Source organism: Sylvia atricapilla, chromosome 6, assembly GCF_009819655.1.
Source record: "Sylvia atricapilla isolate bSylAtr1 chromosome 6, bSylAtr1.pri, whole genome shotgun sequence".
NCBI classification, from domain to species: Eukaryota; Metazoa; Chordata; class Aves; order Passeriformes; family Sylviidae; genus Sylvia; species Sylvia atricapilla.
In genome coordinates, this window is record NC_089145.1 from 14,055,028 (window position 1) to 14,079,706 (window position 24,679).

Sequence of the window (24,679 nt, forward strand, 5' to 3'; positions counted from 1 at the left end):
TGCAGAAAACTTAATGCCTGGTCAGAATTGATTAATTGTTCTCTTTAATACAGCAAAACATCAGTTTCAAGATATTTGCTGTGCAAGGTCATCCTGAAGGCTGTCCTAAGCAGAAAAAATTCACTCAGGAGATATATTTGTATGCACCAAGAAGAGGATTGCATTTGGAGTCAGGATAGAGAGGCCATCTTCACAAACGCTTAAAATGCAAAATGGTTTTATTCCCCTCTCTCCTTCTCATCTGTGAGTGCTACCTGTCTTAAGGAAGTGTCAGCACTTCCTTCTGCAGCCTGAATTGTCAGGGCTCTATGACTCTGTGCACCAATCTGCCCCAGGCTGGAATACAGCAGACATGCTCAGGCTGCTAGGAACATCTTCCCTGACGGCTTGGTGCAAGATGCTTTTGGTTTCTCATTTTACTCATATGCAGACAATTAATCTCTGAGGATTATTAATATCGAACACAAAAGGGCTTTGACCACTTAAAAGTCGTGAACTGATTTTTCAGGAAGACTGTTGATTTACTAAAGCCACTAACATTTAGATGAAAGCATACATTTATAGGATGCACATTTATATAAGATCACAAAGCACATGATCAACACCACATATTATACAGATGGACAAAGAGTTCATGGAGAAATTCCCTGTTTAACAGAAGAATCTGATAAAAAATATACCCCAAATCCTGCTTCTCAATTTCCCTAGTCTTCATACTGTTTCTCTCCTGGATATATTAGGCATTGATTTTAGCACATATCAGCATGTGTAGTAGATCCTCACGTAACAGTGCTGTGACAACCTGAAGTGTTTAGGGGGAAATACTGCTTTATTTTTTAAATCTGTGACAACGGTTCTGATCTCTTTGGCAACAAAGCTGAATTTGAAAAGCAGAAGACTCTGTTTCCCTCTCTATCCTTCCAAGCTTATTTGCTCTTACTGGCCTAACACTGGCATAGGCTGCCCAGGAGACTGTGGGATCTCCAGCCTTGGAGATATCAGACCTGGACTAGGCAAGAGCAACCTGGTCCAGCTTTGAAGTTGTACCAACCAACCTCCAGAAGGCCCTTCCAACCTAAATGATTTTGTGATTTTACTCTCTTCCATTTTCTTTGTATTCTATTAAATGGTTCACCTCAAACTGTGGCAAATCCATGCTTTTGACTTTGTTTGCTTATATAGAAGGTCAAGTGTAATTCTGCACTAGGTCTGCCCAGCAAGGCAGACAGGAATTTCTTGATTGCAGGAGAGTTTGGATAGTTTGAAGCATAGGTTATATTTCATGGGTCTGTTCCTTTGGCAGTAGTTTTGTTCAGGTTATTGCACTGCATCCACTGGCAACACACAGTTAGAAGAAACTAGTTCTTTTTAAGCTCTGTGTTGACTACACTGTTGAAAAAGGGACAGTGTGAGTAACAGGAACCTAAAAGAGTATTTGATAGTATTTTTATTATCACAGCTGCTCATGCTCATAAAGACAGGGAAATACCTTATATGACATGTCTTGTCAAGGTACACACAAGACAAACAAGAAGATAACAGATGCAGGGAGTGGAATGGCAAGAGGTATTACCATGACCATACCACTCCACACACACAAAGAGTGGATATATGCAAATTACTTAATTGATTAAAGGAGGATTAAGCAGGGTAACTGTGGTTACAAGACTTGGGAATTTTGGCCTGACTGCACTGACTGAATGCCTCAGTTATCATGGAATACAACCAAGAGATCTCCTTTAGGCTGAGGAAAGACTGATAAAAGCTAAGAAAGCTGGCATTGATCAGCTTGGAGAACAGAATTCTCCAGGGAGACATTATTGCTGTCAACAAGGTCTCCCTGTCAATACTTAAAAGGAGCTCATAAGAAAGATGCAGACTGACTTTTTAGTAAGTCCTGTTGTGACAGGACCCAAGGTAATGGTTTTAAACTAAATGAGGGAAGATTCATACAAGAAGTGATTTTTTTACAATGAAGGTGGTGCAACACAAGCACAGATTGCCCAGACAGATGGTGGATGCCCTATCCCTGGAAATATTCAAGGCCAGATTGTAATTGTAATCCAACATAATTAAAAAAATAATCTAATTCTGGTGCAAGTCTTACATTGTAATGAGAATCTCTTCAAGTAAATTGTGTCTGGTGAAAGCCAATAGATCTGTGTATTTTGGGATGAGCTGACAGGCTTTCCTGAAATGTCTTCCTTACCCTCCCTATCCCCAACTCCCAAAAGATCTAGAGAAGGGAACCGAGAACAGAGGCATTTCAGAGCTCAATTTGAAAATGTGGCTTTTCTCAATGTGTCTGGGGTTTGCCAAGAAGGTCTGATGATGCCAAAGACTCTGTTCCTTGCTGTAGAGCCCATCTGAGACTGGCACTAGTATTTTCTAGCACTTCTCTCAGATCTGAAATATCATAGTTATCACTAAGCTAGGAGCAGCCACGATGCTGCTGACAGAATTCTGAGAAAAGTACCGCTTGGCAGTTGTCCTGGAAGGTGTGCTCTTTCTTTAAGGCAAGAAAGTAACAGAAGACCAAGGTACAAATTCAATATATCCTTAACCTTAAATCCCACAGGAAGTCCTGAGATTTAAGTGCTTGCTTAAATTGACACTCACACTAGGTGCTATCTGTCTAAGAATGGATTTTAGCATGTATTTATACTGCTTTCCCTCCCAGGCTGAATATTAGGCTGTCTTTTCAGGTGAGACTTGGCATCTTAAGCCCACAGGAAGAAGGCTTGGCATTATATTTACATTTAACACAGCTCTTGCCTTTCCGTGATGCTTCAGAATCAAAGCCCCTGTACTTAACCTACCTTTAACATTTGTCTCATATCTTTCTTTCCACAGTATGTGGCATTTGCCTCCCTGTTCTTCATTCTGGTCTCCATTACCACCTTCTGCCTCGAGACCCACGAGAGATTTAACCCCATTGTGAACAAGACAGAAACTGAATTCATCGGGAATGACACCCAGGTGCGGCACTACAGGGAAGCAGAGACGGAAGCCTTTCTCACTTACATCGAAGGTGTCTGTGTGGTCTGGTTTACATTTGAGTTCTTGATGAGAGTCACTTTCTGCCCAAACAAGGTGGAATTTATCAAAAACTCTTTGAACATCATTGACTTCGTGGCCATACTGCCTTTCTATCTAGAGGTTGGACTCAGTGGCCTGTCTTCCAAAGCTGCTAAGGATGTCCTGGGCTTCCTCCGCGTAGTCCGTTTCGTGCGAATCCTGCGAATTTTCAAGCTGACCCGCCACTTCGTCGGGTTGCGGGTCTTGGGACACACCCTCCGTGCCAGCACAAACGAATTCTTGCTGCTCATCATATTTTTGGCATTGGGCGTCTTAATCTTTGCCACGATGATCTATTATGCCGAGAGAATAGGTTGCTAAACCAAATGACCCTAGTGCCAGTGAACACACACACTTTAAAAATATCCCCATCGGCTTTTGGTGGGCTGTTGTCACCATGACGACCCTGGGCTACGGAGACATGTATCCTCAGACTTGGTCAGGCATGCTGGTGGGGGCCCTCTGCGCTCTCGCTGGTGTGCTGACCATTGCCATGCCTGTCCCTGTCATTGTGAACAATTTCGGAATGTATTACTCCTTAGCTATGGCTAAGCAGAAGCTACCAAAGAAAAAGAAGCATATCCCGAGGCCACCCCAGCTGGGATCCCCCAATTATTGTAAATCTGTCGTAAACTCTCCACACCACAGTACTCAGAGCGACACTTGCCCACTGGCCCAAGAAGAAATTTTAGAAATTAACAGAGCAGGTAGGAAACCTCTTAGAGGAATGTCCATCTGACCGTTAACCTCCATCCCGCGTAGTGATTTAAGATTCAGCCAGACTGCTTTCTTAGAGCAATGGGTAGCACATTTATCCATTCTAGTCCCACCATCACACAGTGAAAAATATGTGTGAAGTCTAGGTTGCAGGGACAAATGGTACAGTGGAGGCTGATCAGCAAAACTAAGGATGAGAGCACGCTCTAGGGAGCCCAAACTTTGGTGCTGGTTAAGGGCATACAAGTCTCAAGATATTTTGGAAAGCTGTTACATCTAGTGGAAGAATTTTGAGAGTTCTACAGCTGTGTTGCTGGACTGTGTAATGCATCTCAGAGGCTCCTGAGAGCTGAATGCTTCATAGAGCAGAGTAGGAGCCAAGTACTCAGCAATTACAGAGCTTTCTGACAAAACAGGGCTGGAATTCGAAACAGCCAGATGCTTTCTCATTTGTTCCCATTTGGGACCTTTCAGCTGTTTTAAATGGCAGATATTGTACATCTCATTACAGAAACTAGGTGCCTAGTAAGTTGAAGGGACAACTATACCATCATGCATATTCATGAGACAATCCTGTCTCTTTCTGATGATTAACTGCAAAGTAGAACAACAGCTCAAATTCTTGACACTAATGCAAAATGACTCACTCTGAGACAAGACTAGATGTAAGGATGTTTATTCCATGGCATGCAAATCAATCTATTCTATAATATTCCCACTAGAATTTAGCATTTAGAACTATGAAGAGTTTTGAACCACATTTTCTAAAACATGCTCCTTTTGCAAGTATGGGTTGGTGAGTTACAGCTCTTTCAACCTTCTAGCAGCAAAGGCCAACTGGAAAAGGTCAGACTGGTCATTACTGGCTGGTCTGGCCTGACAGTGATTGCCTCACTCTTATTTTTAATTGTACTGATTCATGTTAGCAATAGGTGAAACCAGAGCAAAATTAACCATGCTAATTCTACTGGGAGGGGGAGGGAATGGAAAGAATACTAGTCACCATGGAATATATTATAATATCCCATGGCTAGTGGTTAATTATGGGAATATCTCAGTTCTATGAGACTCCTATAGCACACAAAATTACGGGGCTCCAATTTGATTTTTTTAAACCCCATAATCTACCTCTACCCATGGAATATCACTATTTATTCTATGGAGTAATTTGAAAGTAGATAACCATGTTGAAAACAATGCCAACTTCATTTTTGGCAGATGTTCCAGCCAAGTTGCATAGTAGACATTCTTCAGCCTTTTCAGAATATCCCCCTGCGTTGTGTTAGAAAGGACAAATCGCCAGCCAAGTGATCTCAACTGACCTAGAGTTCAAAAGAGGTGTTTTGGAAGAGCTAGCATATACCTATGATGGTCTTGTGTTATCATTTTTTTGTTTTGCTTTGAAGAAAATTCTGATTTGTTACTCATTGTGAGTGAGATATTTTCTCGTCATCTCATAGCCATGCATGTTGATGTCATTGTGAGAAGCACAAAGAAAGTGAGACTTTCCTTTGTGTGTGACTTCACCAATGCCAATGCTAATTTTGGAGGGGAAGAGCTGGTGGGAATCTTTCTCTTCTTTCCTATTCTCTTTTCTCTTCCTTTCTTATTTCTTCTCCCTTCTGTGCAAGTATGTAAAATCCATTCAGAAGGTAAATAGCTTTCATTTTGTTTTTGTTAAAGGCTATTTCCATTGCAACAGGCCTATCACAATTCACGTGACTGATAGACTGTACCAATTGTATCCTTGGCGCACATAAGCGATGGTTTTATCATCCATTCCCCTCAGGTTGCAAATGCTTATCACAGCTCATGTTCAAGCAGCAAACTTCCTCATAAAGCAGATGCCTTTGTGGCATCACAGATCAAGAGGGAAAGAGGGCACAGCAATATTGTGGTTCTCCTACCATGAGCAATGTACCAACTGCCCCATGGTAGGGTGCAAGAGATGCCAGACTCTGGGGTACTTTAGCAGTCAGCTACAGAGTAAAATCAGCTTAGAAATCCCTGGCTTTATAAATTCCTTCCATTACCTACCCTGGTCCTCTCTGGCAACTGGAGGACCAGGAACTCTACGAGTTCAGTACAATTCTGCACTGGTATCCTGAGAATACGTGTAATTTTGGTTCAATGTGGAACTGTTTCGCCACCATCAGTGCTCTAAACTCAGCTGTTACCGCAATATCCATGAAGTATTGATAGTAGCAGCAACTTATCTATTTCTGCAATAATTAAGAGAGACTATTTTATATACATATACAAGCATATATATTTTAAGAAGTAACAAAGCACACTTACACTTCAGCTAACAAAATTGTAACACTGTAGCTGGAGTTCTGTTTCTGATAATTATTATGCACCACTAGTGGCAAAAAATATTGCCTGCATCTTTTAGATTCCAAACAGGGAAATCTATATCTGTGCAGGAGAAAAGCAAAAATACTAAGATCAGAAGCAAACTGTTGAAACAAGATCTGCATTGCCTTGGATGTTAAGTTTCATTTCTGTAACATGAAGCATTTACAGGCATGGACTTGTTTTGAAAGCATTATATGAAAACAGGGACTTGCAAGCAGTGAAAATCTTTATATTGGTTAACATCCTCTAACTGTAAACAACTAGTTAATATGCACTAGGAACACAGATGGGTGCCTAACTTTTCTAAAATAGTGCCCAAGTTGTCCAGCATATTTCTTGCAATTTTTAACTGTAAAGCTTCAGTGTGACAGTGTCTAGGTGATGTAAGATCATGTGATTTGTATCCAATATGTTATTAAAAAACAAAAAGCCTGCCTAGTTGCTGCTCAGGTGTAAAGGACATCACATGAAGTTATTAATTCCCCGTATTATTTGTGGTGGAATGATTAAACACATCACCAAACAGGGCTGAGCATGAAGTAGTTCTCCACATGGCTCCTCTCTCATGCACCGAGTCAGCACTTCACATCTGTTCCTGGTCTGTGCCCTCAGGGCCAGGGGGCTCTACAGAGAGCTCAGCACAGCTCTGTCCATGCCTCCTCCCAGGATAAGGAGCACTTTTCTGGCACAGGCATGCAAACAGCAGAGCTTTGCCCACAGGCTGCACAGCTGCTGCCAACGATGCTGTGGTCATTTGCAGGCAAAGCAAAGATGCTTTGAATTTAAAGTCTGGCAGGTTGAATTAAATCTTTTTATTGCCCCCAACACTCTCAGCAGCTCAGTCCTGGGCTAATCTACACCTGGCAGGAGGGTATCTTTAATTAAAGCATTTGATTTTAATCCAATACAAAGAATGTCAGAGTTTCATTCTACCATACCTCCCCTTCCTGCAGCAACCCTTCCTGTTTCCATCCCATCTGATCCCACCAGTGGGTGGTAGGAAGCAGCAGAAGGGAGGAAAGGCATTTCAGACTAGAGGATGGCAGAACTAGTGCTGCAGGCAGACCTTCACCAGCAGCATTAAGAAAGGTGAAATTTCATCTACATAAAACATTGTCTTCAAGGGAGTTTCTGATGCCCATAAATTCTCAAGATGCTGCTTAAAGAGTGCCTGGTGGAACTGGGCGTGATACAAACGCAGATTTCACCTGACCAATTTGACCAAAACTCCTTGACCTGGGGATATTTCAGACTGTAGACTATAGATATAAACTAGAGAGGGCACCATGTGTCCCCCTTAACATACACCCACCCAATTCTAGCATCTCCATGTCAAAAGATTAATGTTGTTATGTTGCAGTGCTGTTTACAGGCCCTGTTCAAGATCAGGGCTTCATTTTGGCATTGTCTAATATGGGACAACCGCTGTACTGCAATCAAATACCCAACAGGCCAAGTAGACAGCAAAGAGGAAATAGAAGCAATCCCAGCATTTTTTGAGTTGACCCAAGGCCTAATTTAATTGAGGAAGATTACTTGAAAGATCTGTGGCAAAGTCACTAGTTGAATATAACTAAATAAGCATCAGTCTACCACAGTCTGCTCTGCTGGAGCGTCCTTTTATCTCAAGGCTTGAGTAGTCAAAGTAGTCACTATCATTAACAGAAGTTAAAAAACCAAAAACAACCAAACCCAGGAAAAGACAGTTTTCAACCACTTACACATGATTTTTGTCCCAACCCTCACATTGTCCTGCAAGTATAAGAATTTAATTCAGTGAAATATTTTAAGGTGCAAGTTTGTAAGAAGACCTCAAAACATGCAAAACAAGTATTAAAAGCTCTCAGTTTTGTTTTTAAAGCATTGCCCAGTTCCTGGTCCCTCTCTTACGTGAGATGTTGCTCACCTGCTGGATAGCTTGACTGCATGGTTACATCTCACAGTTGTCACTGTATGAAGCAGTGAATGTAACTTCCCAACATTGTAAAAGAAATTTGGAATATGAGTGGAATTCATAACTTCATTTGATGCCTATAATACTGTCTGGTGCCATACAGCAATGGTCTAAAGAATGCATTCATAATACATAAGCAAAGGAGATGGGTTATTTGGGGTTTGTCTAGAAATCTACCCCACTCTTTTATTCTTTTCATATATATAACACTAGCACACAAAAGGTTTATATTGACTTTAACATGGCCAAATTAAGAACTTCTCACCTCTCTGATCCCCTCTTCATGCAGCTTCACTTAAGCTATACTCCAAGGATATCCTATCTTCATATAAAGGTATTGTGCAGGCTCACAGTGTACTGGAGGCAAAATTCTCTATTCATTGCACGGCTGTAAAATACAGAAAAAAATTACTAGAACTGAGGCTTAAGAGGAGGGGGGCAATGTCTGTCATTCCTAACAAAGACTTCCACTTCAGAAAACCATTCTGTTTCTTTTACTCTTCTGCCCCAAAGGCAATTTTCAATAACCCACTCCTAGACTATCCTGATGTCTGAATAGTTAAAGTAATCCAAGTCTATCACAGAAGGGAGCTACAAAGTTGCAGTGACTCCATGGTCAGATGAACTGGAACAAGCTGTGATGTTAGGAACCCATTATTTCAATGCAATTTCCTGAAAGAGAGCTGATCTCCTTTTAAAGAAATCATGTGGAATTACCATTCCAGCTTTATCACTCATGCTTTCTGAAGGAGCTGCTCTTTTCTCAGGGCTTCATTTTTCATCTCTTCTGTCATCATAACCTAAATAACCTGTATTCCTTGTGCAACACACTGGCTCTAACGTCAGAAGTGTGCTGAGCACTGTATTTCTACTGCCAGTGCTCAGTGGGAGCTGGGAACTCTTGGCAGCTCTTGTCAGAGGCCCATTCTGCTGCCTAACATTTCACTGTAGCTTGTGAACCTCGGTGGCTTTTATGGAGAGCAAAGCATTGTTAACGCCATAGGTATGTAGTCACTGTGGTGGTCCTTCAAACCACAGGGAAGCAAATTCTCTCATCAAGTGTCTCTGAACATCATAAAAAATGTCTCATCTAATTTTAGTGTCATAAAACCTTTGCCCCTCTCTGTAAGATGGACAGCAGACAGCAAAGTAACTGCTAAGAGTTTAGGTCTGTTTCAGCTCAAAAAGCTCAGGTGTTTCTGTGTTGGACATAAAAAATACTAAAAAGGCAATGGAAAAGGTAATAGGGAGGTGTTTTTTCTTTCCTCACTATACTTAGCCTTCCTAGTCTTTAAAATCCAAAACTTCTCACTCCAAAATAGCAAATGAGATAATGATCGCATCTTGATATCACTGATGATGGAGCTTTTGGAATCTAATGAAGAAATTGGTAACAGCTCAAAACAAAAGGAATAATACTCAGTAATTCTCATCTAACCTAAGTTTCATTTGTCTGTGGTGCCTCTTATACTGGAAGAAGAATCAGGCAGCCTCCAAGAGTAATCCACTCATTTATACCTGAGTTGTCCTCTGGGGGTGCCTTTCTCCCTAAGAGATCACCAGTGACTGCAGCTCTAACTCAATACTCTCAGTTAAGTGCCTACAGTTCTGTAGAAGCACTTTGGATGTATGCCTTGCCCCCTGCCCCATGTGGCATTCCTGCAATCTCACAGCTGGGGGTCACATGTAAAGCAGAATTTATGACTAATATTGTAATGCCTTGTTGTATAATTATTCATCTGTCACTTCCTGTAGAGATATAACCGGTGGGTGTCACTTGTACTACTGTTGACTTTAGAATGTGAGTAAAAAAATAACATCCTCTATGCCAAGTAATTTGAAAACAAAGAGGAGGAGCTATGTATTCAAGCACAGTGCTTTATGTTTCCTGCTTTTCTCTGGCACTAGGTGAGACATGAAAAAAAATTCTAAAATTAGAATATTTCCCCACACAAACCCTGTGGGCCAGAGACAGGGCTGAGTGTGTTTAGGGACAGGACTGCACTAAGCTAAAAAAAATTTGCAGAACTAAATAATAAATTTTAGGAGTTTTCATGCCTTAATAACCTAATGAGCACAAGGCAATTTTAGTCATGGGAAAACACAGATACAGGCACTTCAGCCAAATAAGGCTAACCTGTGCCAATCCTCCAGCACAAAGCAGATATAAATATGGTAAATCCTCTTTCTCAAGCACATAGCTCCCATGCTATCCAGTGCAGAATGCATTCCTGGAATACGAAAGAGACATTCTTGGCATCTCTTCCTTCTGCTGGACTGAGTACGGTTGGTGTTTGCAGGACAGATACAAGAAAAGGCACCTCTGTGCAACAAGTGCATTTCTGCTGCAGTACAATACACTAGGATCACCTACCTGTTAGTACAAAAGGCCAGGGGCAAAAAGGTGCAGGTTATGAGGTCCCAGTTCTGTGCCCAGTCCACTTGCTTGTATCCCTCTTGGACTACACTTGCTGGATATTTTCTCCGAGCCTTTTGTTTACTTGCTTGTCTGTTTATAAGCACAAAGCCAAAATAACAAGCACTCTACCATTCCTGCTGGCATTGTTCTTTGTATTCATTCATCCACATTCTGCGTCTCAGACACCTTCCATACTGTATAGATCATCATACTGGATTCCCCAGTCAGAGCAGTAATACAAGATGGTAACATGACTCACCTGACTGCATTTTCCTGCAAGCTCTACCTGACCTGTCAGTGACCCCTCTGGTGTTAGTGAGACCCTCAGATGTTCAGGGTAGGTATAAGTAAACTCCCAGAAGGATCAGGATGAAACTAGGAAGGATCTTCCAGAGCTCTTTGCAATGCAGGATTTCCAGAAGCAACCATTCTCAGCACTGCATTAAGCACATATCCAATAATGCCTGTAAATAGCAAGATGCACTGGATCGACTTTCCTAGAGCTCCTGTACTTCTCTAGCAGTACCAGTAGGTAGGCAGCCAACATACTGACACCTCACTTCAAGAAGTAGTACCTGTCAAGGGTGATATTCTCTGGGAGTGACGTTACTATGTTGGCCGAGTTAGTACTGGGAGAGACGGTCCACCGTCACTGGAGTGCCTTTCCTGGGGGACACGGCTTCCTGGAGGGACCCAGGTCAACACGGTGGTGAGTAAATGCTGAAGAGGTAGGTTGGGTTGGAAGGATTCTGCATAATTCATGTAGCATACTAAATTCTGCTCTCGTGCCAGTGTAAAGTCCTTCAGTATGATCTACTCAGAAGAGCTTCACAACAACTTTCAAAATACGCAGTAATATAAAAATCAGGAAACTAATAAAGATACTTAGATAAAGATACTGATTTTAATGGCCTTAGAATATTGGGGTAACAAAAATGAAGTTGTTATATAGGAATCTTAATTCTTTTACATGTTCACATTTCTCTCTTTTTTCTCTTTCTCTCTTTCGCTCTGTTTGTTAACATTTACTTGTTATTGCTGTACGTTGCTTGCGACTTGTGTATGTTACAGACTGTCACATTTTATTCTGTGAAGTTTTTCTCCAATTCCCATCAACCTGAGCTCCATGTTGGGCAGCCGAGGAGATAACAATTCAGTTCTTTATTGCAAAAGAACCAGGAATGTCACAGACTATAGGTAACTTCACTGAGGTTGTGACACAAAACCTGATGCAAGGTATTAATGCAAAGAGTAAGTACTTGGTATGAAAATAGAGCTATTTAGTCAAATTACTTTCTTTTTTTTCAGATAGTCTGCATGGGAAAAACTAATTTTTATTACTCTCCAGAAGAAAATACTCCCAAACCTACCAAACTAGGATTCTTTTCACTCTCATTTGAAAACCAATGGTGCCTATGTCAACATATCATTGCTCATTTTCAGAGGCTTAAACCTATATTTTCTGTGCTGTTCTTCTCTATGCTAAACTTTCTTCCACACTCTCCAAGTCATCATTTCATCATTCTGTCATCCTTTTTCTGTGGTTTAATGTATCTTCTACATAATTCTTTTTCTAATTGAACATAGTTATATCCCTTTCACGCTAAGGACCTGATTAAACAACAACAAAAATGAGTCCCTACCATGGGATTCACATTTCTTAATCCTGTGTGAGGCTCTGTAGCCTATAAAATCGATTTCTGTAGCCAAAGATGGTCTGGCACAGAAGCATAATAGTCACTTTGCTGAATGATGTCCTGAGCAAAACATTTTGTTTTACAATCTCCTCCAATTACTCCCATAAACTAGTTTGTTAAAGAATGATAAAAAGTAGCTGATAGACTTCCTGAAAATTTTTAGAGGTACTGCATGAAGTTTACTGCTTATTCTTAATTGTCAGGAACTCAGAAGTCACTATAGTCATGTACCAACTCAAGGAAAGCGTATTTGTCTCAGTGTGAAGTTCCTTTACTACCTGATTTGCTGTTATGCTCTGACCCTCTCTTAATAAGTGAAGAAGCACAGCAGAGTTTCCATGAAGTCCATAAAAGAATACAGTAATTTATACTGATGCAATTGATGAGTGGACAATGAATATTAATGCAGAGCAAACACTATCTAGGCAACTAAAACAGAAACAACTTGCTAACAGGAGTGGAATTTGACTTCAAGACTCAAGAGAGTTGGGAATTTTAATGTAAGTATTTCCTTTCCATGCAACATCTCAGAGAGAAATCACTGAATAATACAATACTTTAGGTTGGAAAATACCTTTAAGATCATCAAGTCCAACCTCTAGCCCAGCACTGCAAGTCCACCATTAAACTATATCCCAAAATGCCACATCTACACAACTTGTAAATACCCCTGGGGATGGAGACTTGACCACTTCCTGGACAGCATGTTCCAATGCTGTACAATCCTTTTGGTGAAGAAATGTTTCTTAATACCCAATCTAAACTTCTCCTGCTACAAACCTGAGGCTATTTATTCCTCCGTTCTATTGCTTGTTACGGAAGAGAAGAGGCCAACCCCCACCTGACTACAGCCTCCTTTCAGGGAGTTGTAGAGAGTGATAAGGACCCCCCTGAGCCTCCTTTTCTCCAGGCAAAACACCCTCAACTCCCCCTACAGCCACTCTTCAAGACTTGTGCTCCAGATCCTTCCCCAGCTTCACTTCCCTTCCCTGGACTCGCTCCAGCCCCTCAGTGTCTTTCTTGCAGTGAGGGCCCAAAACTGGGCCCCAGCACTGTGGTGTGGCCTCACCAGTGCAGGTGCACAGTCCTGGCCCAGTCCTGCTGGCCACACTATTGCTGATCCAGGCCAGGTGCCACTGGCCCTCCTGGCCACCAGGGCACAGCCTTGTCTCCTGTCCATCTGCTGTTAAGGGACCCCCGGGCCCTTTCCCACTTCCCCTCTGCCCGGCCCGTGGCCGTGTCTGGGCTGTCGTGACCCAGGGACAGCCCCGGCACTGGGGCTGGCTGACCCTCACACCATCGGCCTCAGCCCATCCATCCGGCCTCTCCAGATCCCTCTGCAGAGCCTTCCTGCCCTCCGGCAGAGCAGCACTGCCACCCAGCCTGGTGTGTGTGCGGGCTGCCTGAGGGTGCCCTCGATGCCCCATCCAGGTCACTGACAAAGGGATTAAACAGGACTGGGCCCAGCTCCCAGCCCTGGGGAGCGCCACTGTGCCCCAGCCAGCTGGATGGAATCCACTCACCCCCAGTCTCTGGGATCAGCCATCCAGACAGGTTTTTACCCCAACCAACAGTGCATTTTTCCAAGCTATGAGCACAGCATTTCTCTAGGAGAATGCTGTGGAAAACCCTTCTGTCATTCACTAAGTGGGTCACCTTGTTATAGAAGGAGATCAGGTTGGCCAAGCAGGATCTGTTTTCCTAAACCCATGCTGGCTGGGCTGATGCCCTGGTTGTCCTCTACATGCCATGTGATGGCACTCAGGACAAGCTGCTCCATGACCTTCCTGGGCACCAAGGTCAGGCTGACAGGCCTGTAGTTCCCAGATCCTCCTTCTGGCCACTCTTGTAGCTCAGTGTCACGTTTGCCAACCTCCCCAGTGCACCAGTACTGCTGATAAAGGATGGAAAGTGGCTCAGTGAGCAATTCCATTAGCTCCTCAGTACCTTTGGATGGACTCTCTGGCCTGAAAACTTGTGTGTGTCTTAGTGCTCAATGACCATTTCCCCTGGATTATGAGAGCTTCATTCTGCTCCCCATTCCTGTCTTCAAGCTCAGGGGGGACTGAGTATGCAGAATAAAATTTGCCTTACTATTAAAGACTGTGACAAAGAAGGCATTACACAGCTCAGTTTTTTCCTTATCCTCTGTCACCATATATCCCCCCACATCCAATAAAGGATGCAGATTCTCTTTAGCCCTCCTTATGTTGCTTGTGTATTTATAGAAACATTTTGTTGTCGTGTATGGCAGCAGCTAGATTGAGTCCTAGCTGGCCTTTGCCCTTCAAATTTTCTCCCTGCATGACCTCACCCCAGTAGTCATCCTGACCTTCCTGCTCCTTCTTTCAAAGATCGTAGTCACTCTTTTTCTTCCTGAGCTCCAGCCAAAGCTCCCTGTTCAGCCAGGCTGGTCTCCTTTCACTGGCTCATTCTTTGGCACATGGGGATAGCCTATTCCTGTGCCTTTAGGATTTCCTCACTGAAGAATGTCCAGCCTTCCTTGCTCTTCAGGATTGCCTCTCAGTGGCCTCTATCAACCAGGCTCCTAAACAGGCCAGTGTTGGCCCTCTGGAAATCCAAAGTAACAGTTCTTCTGACCCCCTCCTTATTCTCTGGGATTCAAAAACTATCATTTCATGATACCTGTGCCCAAGACAATCTCCAACCATCACATCACCCACAGGTCTTTCTCTGTCCACAAACAACAGGTGAGCTATCTGTGAGGTATCACAGTGAGGCATCTTCCCTAGTTGGCTGACTAGGGAAGAGAAATCTAGGAGATGCAAAGTCAATGGATATATTCAGATAGCAAGAAGTCTTAACTCCTCCACAAATCACAGTAAATATCTTTGAATACTTGAATTCCTACAGTTAACTTCTTCATAATCATTTGCTTAGCATAAGAAATATCAGGCAAAATAATGCCACAAAACCAGAATGCAAAAAAGAAATGTGAAATCTTTGCTTTTTTTTTTTAAGATAAAGACAGCTGAGAAAATCTGTCCTCCAGCAGCCTCACGGCTGCTCTACTTCCCACTTCCAGATAATAGGCTTGTAGCTAAGAAAAGCTAGAGCACGGCAATTCTCCACCCTCACCTCAGCCTTGCCACCCCTGTTCCTGTAGCTTTCTGTCACGAGCCCAAGAGCCAGGGAAACCCATCATTCCGAGAAGTTTCCCATTGCCAGCAGAGTATGACACAGCTAATGTTTACCACAGTAACAACCCTTTTACATCACCGGGAGAGTGTGACAGGACTGAAATACAGAAGAGTAATTAACTCATGGAACACATACCAATACTTTATTCAGAGAGCCAGCTGGATTAAAGGTCTTTGCTGTTAGGGAACCTCATGGAGATCCTTCTTCATAAAACACTTCAGGCAGCTACTGTAAACACTAGAGTTAGTGACACATTTAAAATTAAAATGATCCTCATGTTCTGAAAAAGAAGCAAACAACACTCGATTGATCAGGAGTGGGACATCCACAGACAGTAATAATGGCAGTCTGAGACTTGAATCAGGACCATAAGAGAATAGTTGAGATTTAAAGAAATGGTAGGTTCATTTTAGATGTACATGGGATGGGGATGTGAAATGTAACTACTCAGAGAAGATTTCCTCAGCAGCAAGATCTTCACCTTTTCAAACAACTTGCTTTCCTGGCCCTGTTCTCAGCTGCTCCTGCCTGCTTCCTGCCTGTCAAACCCTTTCCTTGTAACAGGCTCAAAGCTCTGAAATCACCCAAGGTCTATTTAGGAAAGCTGTAGGTACTCAAGCTCTGTCCTATCTCTTTCAATCTTTAAACAAGGGTAGGAGCAGAGAGTTTCTGTTCTTCTGGAGGAGATTGTCAGTGACCTCATATGACCGAAAAACCAGAACTATGTCTCTTAATTGCTGTGTTTCTGATCTGGAGCTGAGAAAACCTCATCATCTTCAGCAGAATGTGGAGGAATCTGTCACAGTCCATGTATTCAGATGTTGACTCAAAGGTGGGTGACTGTGCTTGGATTCCATGCTAAGGACTGTGGGGTTTCTCTCAGCCCTGTTTCAGTCAAAGTGATCCTGTAAACACTGAAAATGATTCTCTCTGAGAGTGCCTTTCAACTCATCCTGTCTTTGGAGTAATGACCACTGCACAGGTCTGTAGACACATGGGAGAGAAAGAGGTGGGGGTTGGGGGGCAAAGCTACAATCCTGAGATGAAGAAGTGAGAATCCCTGACTCACACATGACTTCTGACAATACCTACAGTAAGAAGGCTAGGCCAGGAACTTGTTTCTTGGCAACTGTTGGAGAATGGCAATGTTTGCTCCAGGGAAGAGGACTGGAGTGATTTTCCCCATGCAGGAACCACAAGTGCCACATTTCCAACCATAGACTGAGGTCAATAAATGTATCATACAACTATGTCCACTGATACTCTGTACATAATGTGTAATTCAAATAGGTGGAGGGTCAGTATCAGACTCCTGCTAATAATCAAAACCAGCAGCACCAGTAAAGCCACTGTAACAATTTGCAGCTGTGTGCTGTGGCAAAAGAGATGAGTAATGGAGCAGGAGGTACATGGGTAGCTCTACTGTGCTTCTCCACAATAAGCAAAGTACACTAATGCAAAATCCAGCAGTTCTCCTAAGTTGGGATGTCTTTCAGAATCCCTTCTCCCCACTTTGAAATCCAGAATTTGCTTGGAAACATGCAAGGCATTTTAATAGACTTTTCTACAAATGAAGAGGGACGAGATAGAAAAAAAAAAAAAAGGCAAGTGGAAAAAGTGGAAACCACACAAACGAGGTAGTTGTGAAACAAACTACTCACCTGGGAAATATGCTGAATACTTTCTTTAGCCTCTCTGCAGGAGAATGTTTTGAGCTGGTGCAGTAAGCTAGGTATTCCAGATAGGACAATTAGGGAGATAAGGTGCCAAGCTGAGAGTCAGAAGATTTTGTTGTAAAGAACCTCTTACATAGCAGTAGGCAAGTCACCTCACTGCATGGTAGCTTTACCCATCTGTAAAACAGAGATGATAATATTGACTTCTCTTCAAAGAACAGAACCTAAAGAATAAAAAATGCTGTATGAGCCTAATTCAGATTCTGCTAGAAGGGATGGAAGGACTCATGTGAATTTGATAGGGCAGAATCAACCCTTAGAAGTTCTAAGCACTAGAAATTGTTGCCTTGATATAACTAGACTCACAGTCACCAGACAGCAATGCTTGCATAGTTTTTCTTTATCTGGAGTTCTCTCAAACACAAGGTCAGGCTTGGAAAAAGCAAACGAGCAAATGGAAACTTAAGAAACCAACCTGAAATAATGTAATTTCGTGCCATCTTTAGACCTTATTCCTAAAATTGTTCAGAATGTCAATCTGCTAGTTAAAACAATAGGAACTTCTAACTGTGGACTGATGGCATCAGTGATGTCTATGTTTTCTTTACTCCCATAACAGACTAATCACATACCTCCAGAGAATTAGGTGCTGTAGCCAGTGGTTTGGAACACAACTATTCTACTTAGCACTTACTTATATATACCAGCAGCAGATGCAGTGTTCTGTGCTGGCAAATTCTCTGCTTCCTAAATAGTCACCCAAATTGTCATTGTGGATTAGCATGGCCATCCACAATGTGATCCCTAAGGCATGGCCATGACTGTAATGTTCAAGGGACATTAATAGGATAGTTCAGTAATTTGCCCACATCTCCAGCTACTCTGTTCTCTTCCCCTTGAATGGAAATAAAATAACACGGTTGTGGATTTTTAACAAGCGTAAAGGAAAATCATCAGCGCTAAAGGCCCTGAAGGGGCTGTAAGAGCAAGTTCCAGCTCAAGATACAGGAGATTTAAAATCCAATTTAAGAAATTAATTTGAAGAAGGTCAATTTTGTTGCCATTCAAGCACAACAGCCTGCAAGCTGCTTCCAAAAGAATCAATGGCTGTTACCAGAGAGCAGCCTGACCCACAAACACTCTGCTCAGAGGTGTTTTGAGCTCCTGGAATTGACCAATTTGCCCTCCATCACCAATAACTCCTTTTGCAAACCTGGGCTCAGGAGCAGCAGTGGTGTCTCAGAGATTTCAGTGCTGAGCTCTGCTGACTCAGCTGCCTCCCTCATTTCAGGATTAGAGCCATCAGCTTGTAGTAGTAGAGGCTTATGAAGCAGCCCTGTTCTTTGCTCATCCCCAGGAGGACTGCAGCTCTCCCCAAACACAGCTAAGTGATTTTTAAATACATGGCTCAGTACCTGCAGTGTCACAGTTTCTATGGCAGCCGTGCCAGGTTTTTGTTCAGAGTGGTATTATATAGCAGTGATTATTATGAATAGAAAGGAATTGCAACTCAGTGAAATCTTAAAACTTTAGAATCCCATTGAAATTAGTGTCTACAAGCATTAAAATGTCCCTATAGCTTTTGCCACATTTTTAAATGTGTTGAGAGATCGAATTATTTCATTGCTCACAGGACGAAACAAAACATTACTACATCCCTCTTGGAGGAAATAATTGGATGATTCTGCACAGAGGAAAAATGGAGGCAGAGGCGAGATGTGCAGCAAAGACCATTTATGTTGTGACAAACCAGTGACATCTAAGTAGAGAAAATAAAGACCTAGAATGCAATTACTGGTGCATGATAGATGCATAGTGTGTGTCATGTATATCTCTGTGTGTGTGTGTGTGTGTGTGCGCAAAGTAACAGACATAACTTGAAAACACTTCTGCTTTCTACTCATCTGTTGTCATCAGCGGATCCACTCATACCTCCAAACCTTACCTAACTGTATTTTTTTTCCTTTGGGGGCTTGTTTTATTAGTTGGCTTCAAAATAATTGTAAAATAAACTGAACTACTATTAGCGTTCAGAACAAGCTAGTACATGAATGTAGAAGGGGAACTGAAGTTAAGTCTATCCATCGAGTTTCTTTCCTTGAAGATTTGCAGGATCACCCATTGCCTACAGTGTCTAGGTAATAAGCATTGTGCAACGAGGTGTAGGATGCTGCCAGTACCCTCAGTTAACATATCTCGACATCTGTGGAGCTTCAGAAAGCACATTTTGACTGTTTTCCCTTCCCCTTCAACCAAAATACTCATATTGAGCTGTGCCATATTTCGAGTATATTCTCAATACACTAATTACACTTTAAACCCTAAAAGAAATCCTACACTAAATAGCACGTTTAAATTGTTTCATAAATGTGAAACCAGTCACACAGAGAAAACATACGATTCTCAGTCTATCCTCATGGGAATGTGTGGAGCAAAATGGGCAATCTGACAACCTATTTTCCATTATTTACAGCCAAGAGTAAATTTTACTCTATCTAGTTTCCAAATTCATGGCCTGCTGTAGTGTTTTGTGTATGTAGTGTCCTGTGCTGGCATTGCAAATACTGTATGTGTTTCAGAGGAGAACATCAGAAAATGGATTCGGTTTTCTTTTAAATCCACGTTCTGCTGTCGTATTTCCATACGTAACGTACTCTGTGTGTCTAAATGTGTACAGCCATTCTGCATGACAGATACTGCAAATGCTAATAAAACCATCTGGGTAAATTTTTGGGGAGGGGGGAAGAGCAGGAGTTTCCCCCCTCAGTAAAACCGCACACGGGTGTAAAGCCGCACAAACAGAATATACTCAAATGCTAAAACACAACTCTCAGTCCACTGCCTCTCCAGAGCTCTGAGCGACAGTAGGCTCCATGACAAACAGGTCATCGCATGCACCATCCGATGCCATGCAAAAACATACTCTGATTTCTAACCGCAGTCTTCTGCTCACAGGGACTAGGAACCACTGCACGCCCCTCTCTGCAAGGGCCCCTCAGTGCGGACCTACAGGTGGCTGCTGTCACACCTAACGGGATCACCTTTTGTTTCTCCTCCCACTTAACAGACTTCATTTTATTTTGGTGCAGTGCACATGAACGCAGTGTCTAGGACATATGTGCTACCTTTTAGAGTGTCACTATAGAAGCCTTTAGCTGTGAACCCTTAATTTGCAGCTGGAAATCTAATAAACAGTGCTAGTGTTTCAATAGCCTTCTGCTTCTATGTTTGAAGATTCGAAACTGAATGGTGAGGTGGCCAAGGCCGGCGCTGGCAAACGAAGACTGTCCCCACATAGACCAGGCTATTACGCCTGATGAGGGCCTGCCCTTTACCCGCTCTGGCACTCGGAGAGATATGGACCCTGCTTCCTCTTATCAACCGGGAATATCCCTGCCCGCCTGATGGAGGAATAAGAAAGGGTATGTAGCTGGGGCCCTGTAACCACGTAGCTAGCAACCGGTTTAAGTAACTGAGAGGAAAGTCAGCTTAGCTGTAGCACGCGGTTAGTGCGCTTGCTGTAGAGATGCACGTTTGGGCTGGAAACCACCACCTGATGTCTGCATTTGGAGTTTCTAACCTATTCTTTCCACAAAGAGAGGCCCAAGAAGCTGTAACTACCCCATGCAGCTATGCTAGGCAGTCGAGTCTTCCACCCCAGATGGTGTAGAAGCTTTAGTGGAGGATGCTCTACTATGTCCTTAAATTAGCCCATCCCCTAAGGAGAGACCAATTAACATATCATAGCAATGAAGGTTTGCCACTGTAGAGAGCTCACAGAGCTTACCAGACTCTGAGGAGCAGAGACTAGGAGGTGGCAGACAGAAGAGAGAAAACACAAAGGCAAAACATACTCAAGAAAATAAGAAAAATTTTTTTTAGTGAGGAAAAATTTTTTTTAGTGCTTAACAGAGCACTAAAACAAAATATTTGGATGTTCATAGCTGGTTAGTTCGATACAGAAAGAAAAGCATGAACATCTGTTGGCACAGGTATCTTAAAATTAGAAAATAATCTATCTAAATCCTTTCATAAATAAATCCTTATTAGTTACTTCTCAGACTTCTGACAGGTACAAATCTCTCAGAAGTAACGCATTTTAGTTTGCTAATGGTCAGATAATCTATTTAGAAACAGAAGTAAAATGACATGAAAAAAATCCTTCCCCTCTTAAAAGAGACTGTTTTGCTTAAATAATTTAATGTGAGGCAACCACACAAACCTCAAAATTAGAGCTACATCTATAGCATCAAAGTGATAAGGAATGGGAAATTGGAAAAGAACTCACTCTCATTCAAATCAGTGTTTACCACTGGTGTACTGTATATAGTATAAGACAGAGTCAATATTTTAAAACTGCAAAGATTGTATGACATAACCATACACTGAGTAGGGAGTATAGAATTCCATGTGCCATTGTATGATGGCAATAGTTATAGCAAATGCAGTTATAGATAGTGTATGTATTTATAAGTCTAAAGCTTATCATCAACAAAAATATAGTAGGACCACAAGACTTGCATATGAAGTATATCCTCTAAAAATTTACCTTTGTAGCAAAGCGTTTACGTGATTCTGTATTGGATAGCATTGGCCGTGTTCATTCAGCCTGGGCGAGTTCAGGGGTTCCAGTGGATCAGGGGAACACTCCAATATGGCACATCCTTTGGGATGGGGAATGTATGGTTTTCACGATGCACTGGCAACCTCCTCTCGTTTCCGGAATGAACAGAGGGCTGGTTGGCTAAAGAGTATATACGTCAGCATATTGTTGGCCTGTTTGAAACATGTTGAGAGCATCTAATTGTTGTTCCAACAGAATTTCATCCATAGTTTGTGCAACTCTCTGTACACTTGCTGAGCTGTTTACGTGCATGCCTGAAAAAGAAGAGGGGGAGGGAGGGAGGGAAACTGAATGCATGCAATTTTGTTTTTCTTTCTTTTTCTGTCTTTTAATGCTAAGAACAAAGGAGTAGTATCTCTATAGCAACACATTCAATTCTGTGCATTTTGCTGCCTTGTCCCCCTCCTGCCCCACAAAGATACCACAACCTTAATTTGCTGAGGTCACAATGCATGAAGTGGAAGGGAGAAATATGTGTGAGTGTATGATGAGACATAGAAAATCCCTCCCACTGACTCTTATCTTTTTTTAGGGTACAACCATGTTGCTGCCTGTAGGACATTACATAGCCTGACCATCTTGAGAATGATGGATGTTTTTTTTTAATGTATATATTTAAAAACTTTTTCTGTATCTCAATGGCCTTCTTGAGTCATGTTGCAGCGAAAGACTCTCCGGCATGTCCATGCATGCAGATGCTATGAACTGGCTACAAGGTTGACCTCATTCTTAGTCCATTCTGTCATTGATCCAATGCTGTACTGTACTTTGCATTTTTCTTTTAAATGAAGGTTACGAAATGTCCGGAGCCTTAAAAGCATAGCTGGCATAAGTGGAAAAGCGATAGGATTATCCTCAGTGTCTGCGCCCTACAGCTCTCCTAGCCCAGTGAGACGTTCTTGGTCTCCCATCCCATCTATTTTGTAGCATGGATCAGTAGCAGAGAATGGTCTAAAAAGCTTTACTTTCAATTAGCCTATGCGATGTTGCATATAGTCCAGGTGACTAAGTCTGAAGATGCAATGTCTCACAGTAGCATCCGCTGCACACGGTGTTACTTCTGATGCTTAGGTGACAACACTCCTAAATAGCACTCAGATGACAATAGGCAGGCATTGGCGTAGTACTGGTGGGCCATACGTGCTGCATGGTATCAGTACATAGGATGAAGGGTAGATGCACCAGATGGCTTCCTTCCTGGTGCATCCTGCTAGTATGTGCTTATTGTGGCTAATGGTGGATCTACTGGCTCTGTATGGAATGGGTTAGGTGTTTAGTCGATGCTGAAACATGCCAACGATGGAAGATTTTGCTTTTCTCAGGATATTTTTGAGCCATAGGAACCCTGCAGGAGTTTGAGCAAACAAGCACAGTAGGATGAAACTTTGCATGGGCACCTGTTTTAAGCTGAAAGCAATACTCAGACACACGGTAGAGAGGTCTCAGTCTGGCTGACTGCATGGGAAAAAAAAATCCTGTTGAAGAAGAATATGGCTGCCTCTGCATGTAGCTATTTCACCTTTTCCTCCTTCCTTTAACACTAAGATGCCGAGCTTGATGTGAAAAGCGCAGGGAAGAAGCTCAAGTACTGATTGTATTCTTTACATGCAGATCTTTGCAAAGAAAGTCCAGTCATTGCTAAATATATGCCAACAGAGGCAGTCAGAGTGACCTGACAAGGCAAGATGGAGATGAACATTGATGGCTAATAAACATCTCTGTGGAACTGTGCAGGCACAGAAGACCTTCTCATTTGGACAAAGTTAACTCGCTCCATGCAGGTTTTATGGATGATTCTTCGTGGTTCTGGAGTTGTACTAGAGATGCAGGCTTTTTCTACGGCCAAAATGTAACAAAACTGTAGAAGATCCTTTTTTTTTTTTTTTTTAAATCTTTTTTTTGTTTGTTTTGTTCCATAGCATGACTTGCATGAAGACAAAAATGAAAATGAAAAAAAAAAAAACCAACAAAACAACACACACACACACGAGAAACACTGCAAATGTATGATTAAGGAAAAAAAAGAAAAAAAAAAAGGCAAAGTTATATATTTTCTTTCAAAGCTCTTTACTTTTACATACATTGTTGTAGCCAAAATGTAAAACATTATAAAACTGTACATTTCTTTGCTATGGATTGCTTCTTTTTGTATACAAGATACAGAGTAATGGTTTTAAAAAGTGCAATCAGGCAGTCATCGGTCATATTGACCACGCCTTCACAGTTCATCACACCGACATGGAAATCAAGAACTTTTAATCCAACTAGAAGTGTATAAAAATAAGAAAAACTTTTTCCTGTCTGTTTTTGTTGGCATGCTTGTGACACATGGGACCTTCCTTCGGACCTGACAGTAACAGCTGGTCAGTTTTCCAGCTCTAGTTATGTTGTATTTTATTGATGTATAGATCCAACGTAAAGACCCTTCATAAATTGTTCATATTAAGTAATCAGTATGAATTTTAAACAAAAGAGGTGTTATTTTAAAACTGGGACTTATAGTACAAAATCAGGAAAATACTCAAGTATAAATGGTCTCAAAGTTTAAGAAACAAGACAACAGCATTGTATGCAATTTAGTACTGAGTAAAATGCATGCACAATGTTATGCAAAACAATTCTAGCATGAAAATAAATTTTGTATCATGGTTTCAGTGCCTGCTGTATAGTGTAAAGGGGAATCCTTTTCTGAAGCAATCAGGGGTTTCCAGAGACTTGCTTCTAAAATCTTGAATAATAATACAGTGTTCTCAACAGAAATGTAGGAGAAAAGCTTGGTATTGCTTTGGTTCTACAATGCTAATTTTGGTTAGTAGATAATAATGAAGCCTGCAAACACTTGATACAACCGATGTCTAAAGAATTCACACCATTAGTAATTTTACAAGGGAAGATTAAAAACCCCTATAATGACCTAGGTTATCTTCCTTTTCCCTCCCCAACAATAATAAATGTTTGTCTTTTTAGCTGATTAAATGAATTCAGTTTTTCTTA

The 24,679-nt window shown here is 41.8% G+C and overlaps 1 protein-coding gene across 1 annotated transcript; it reads left to right on the forward strand.

Annotated features, from left to right (window-relative positions):
• The first annotated feature begins 1,872 nt into the window (after nt 1–1,872).
• Nucleotides 1,873–24,679, forward strand: LOC136362382 (potassium voltage-gated channel subfamily C member 1-like). Its single transcript, XM_066320830.1, is given in 5 exon segments — nt 1,873–1,917; nt 2,854–3,393; nt 3,395–3,785; nt 20,296–20,483; nt 23,297–24,679. Coding segments are annotated over 4 exon segments (1,059 nt in total). The 3' UTR covers nt 20,379–20,483; nt 23,297–24,679.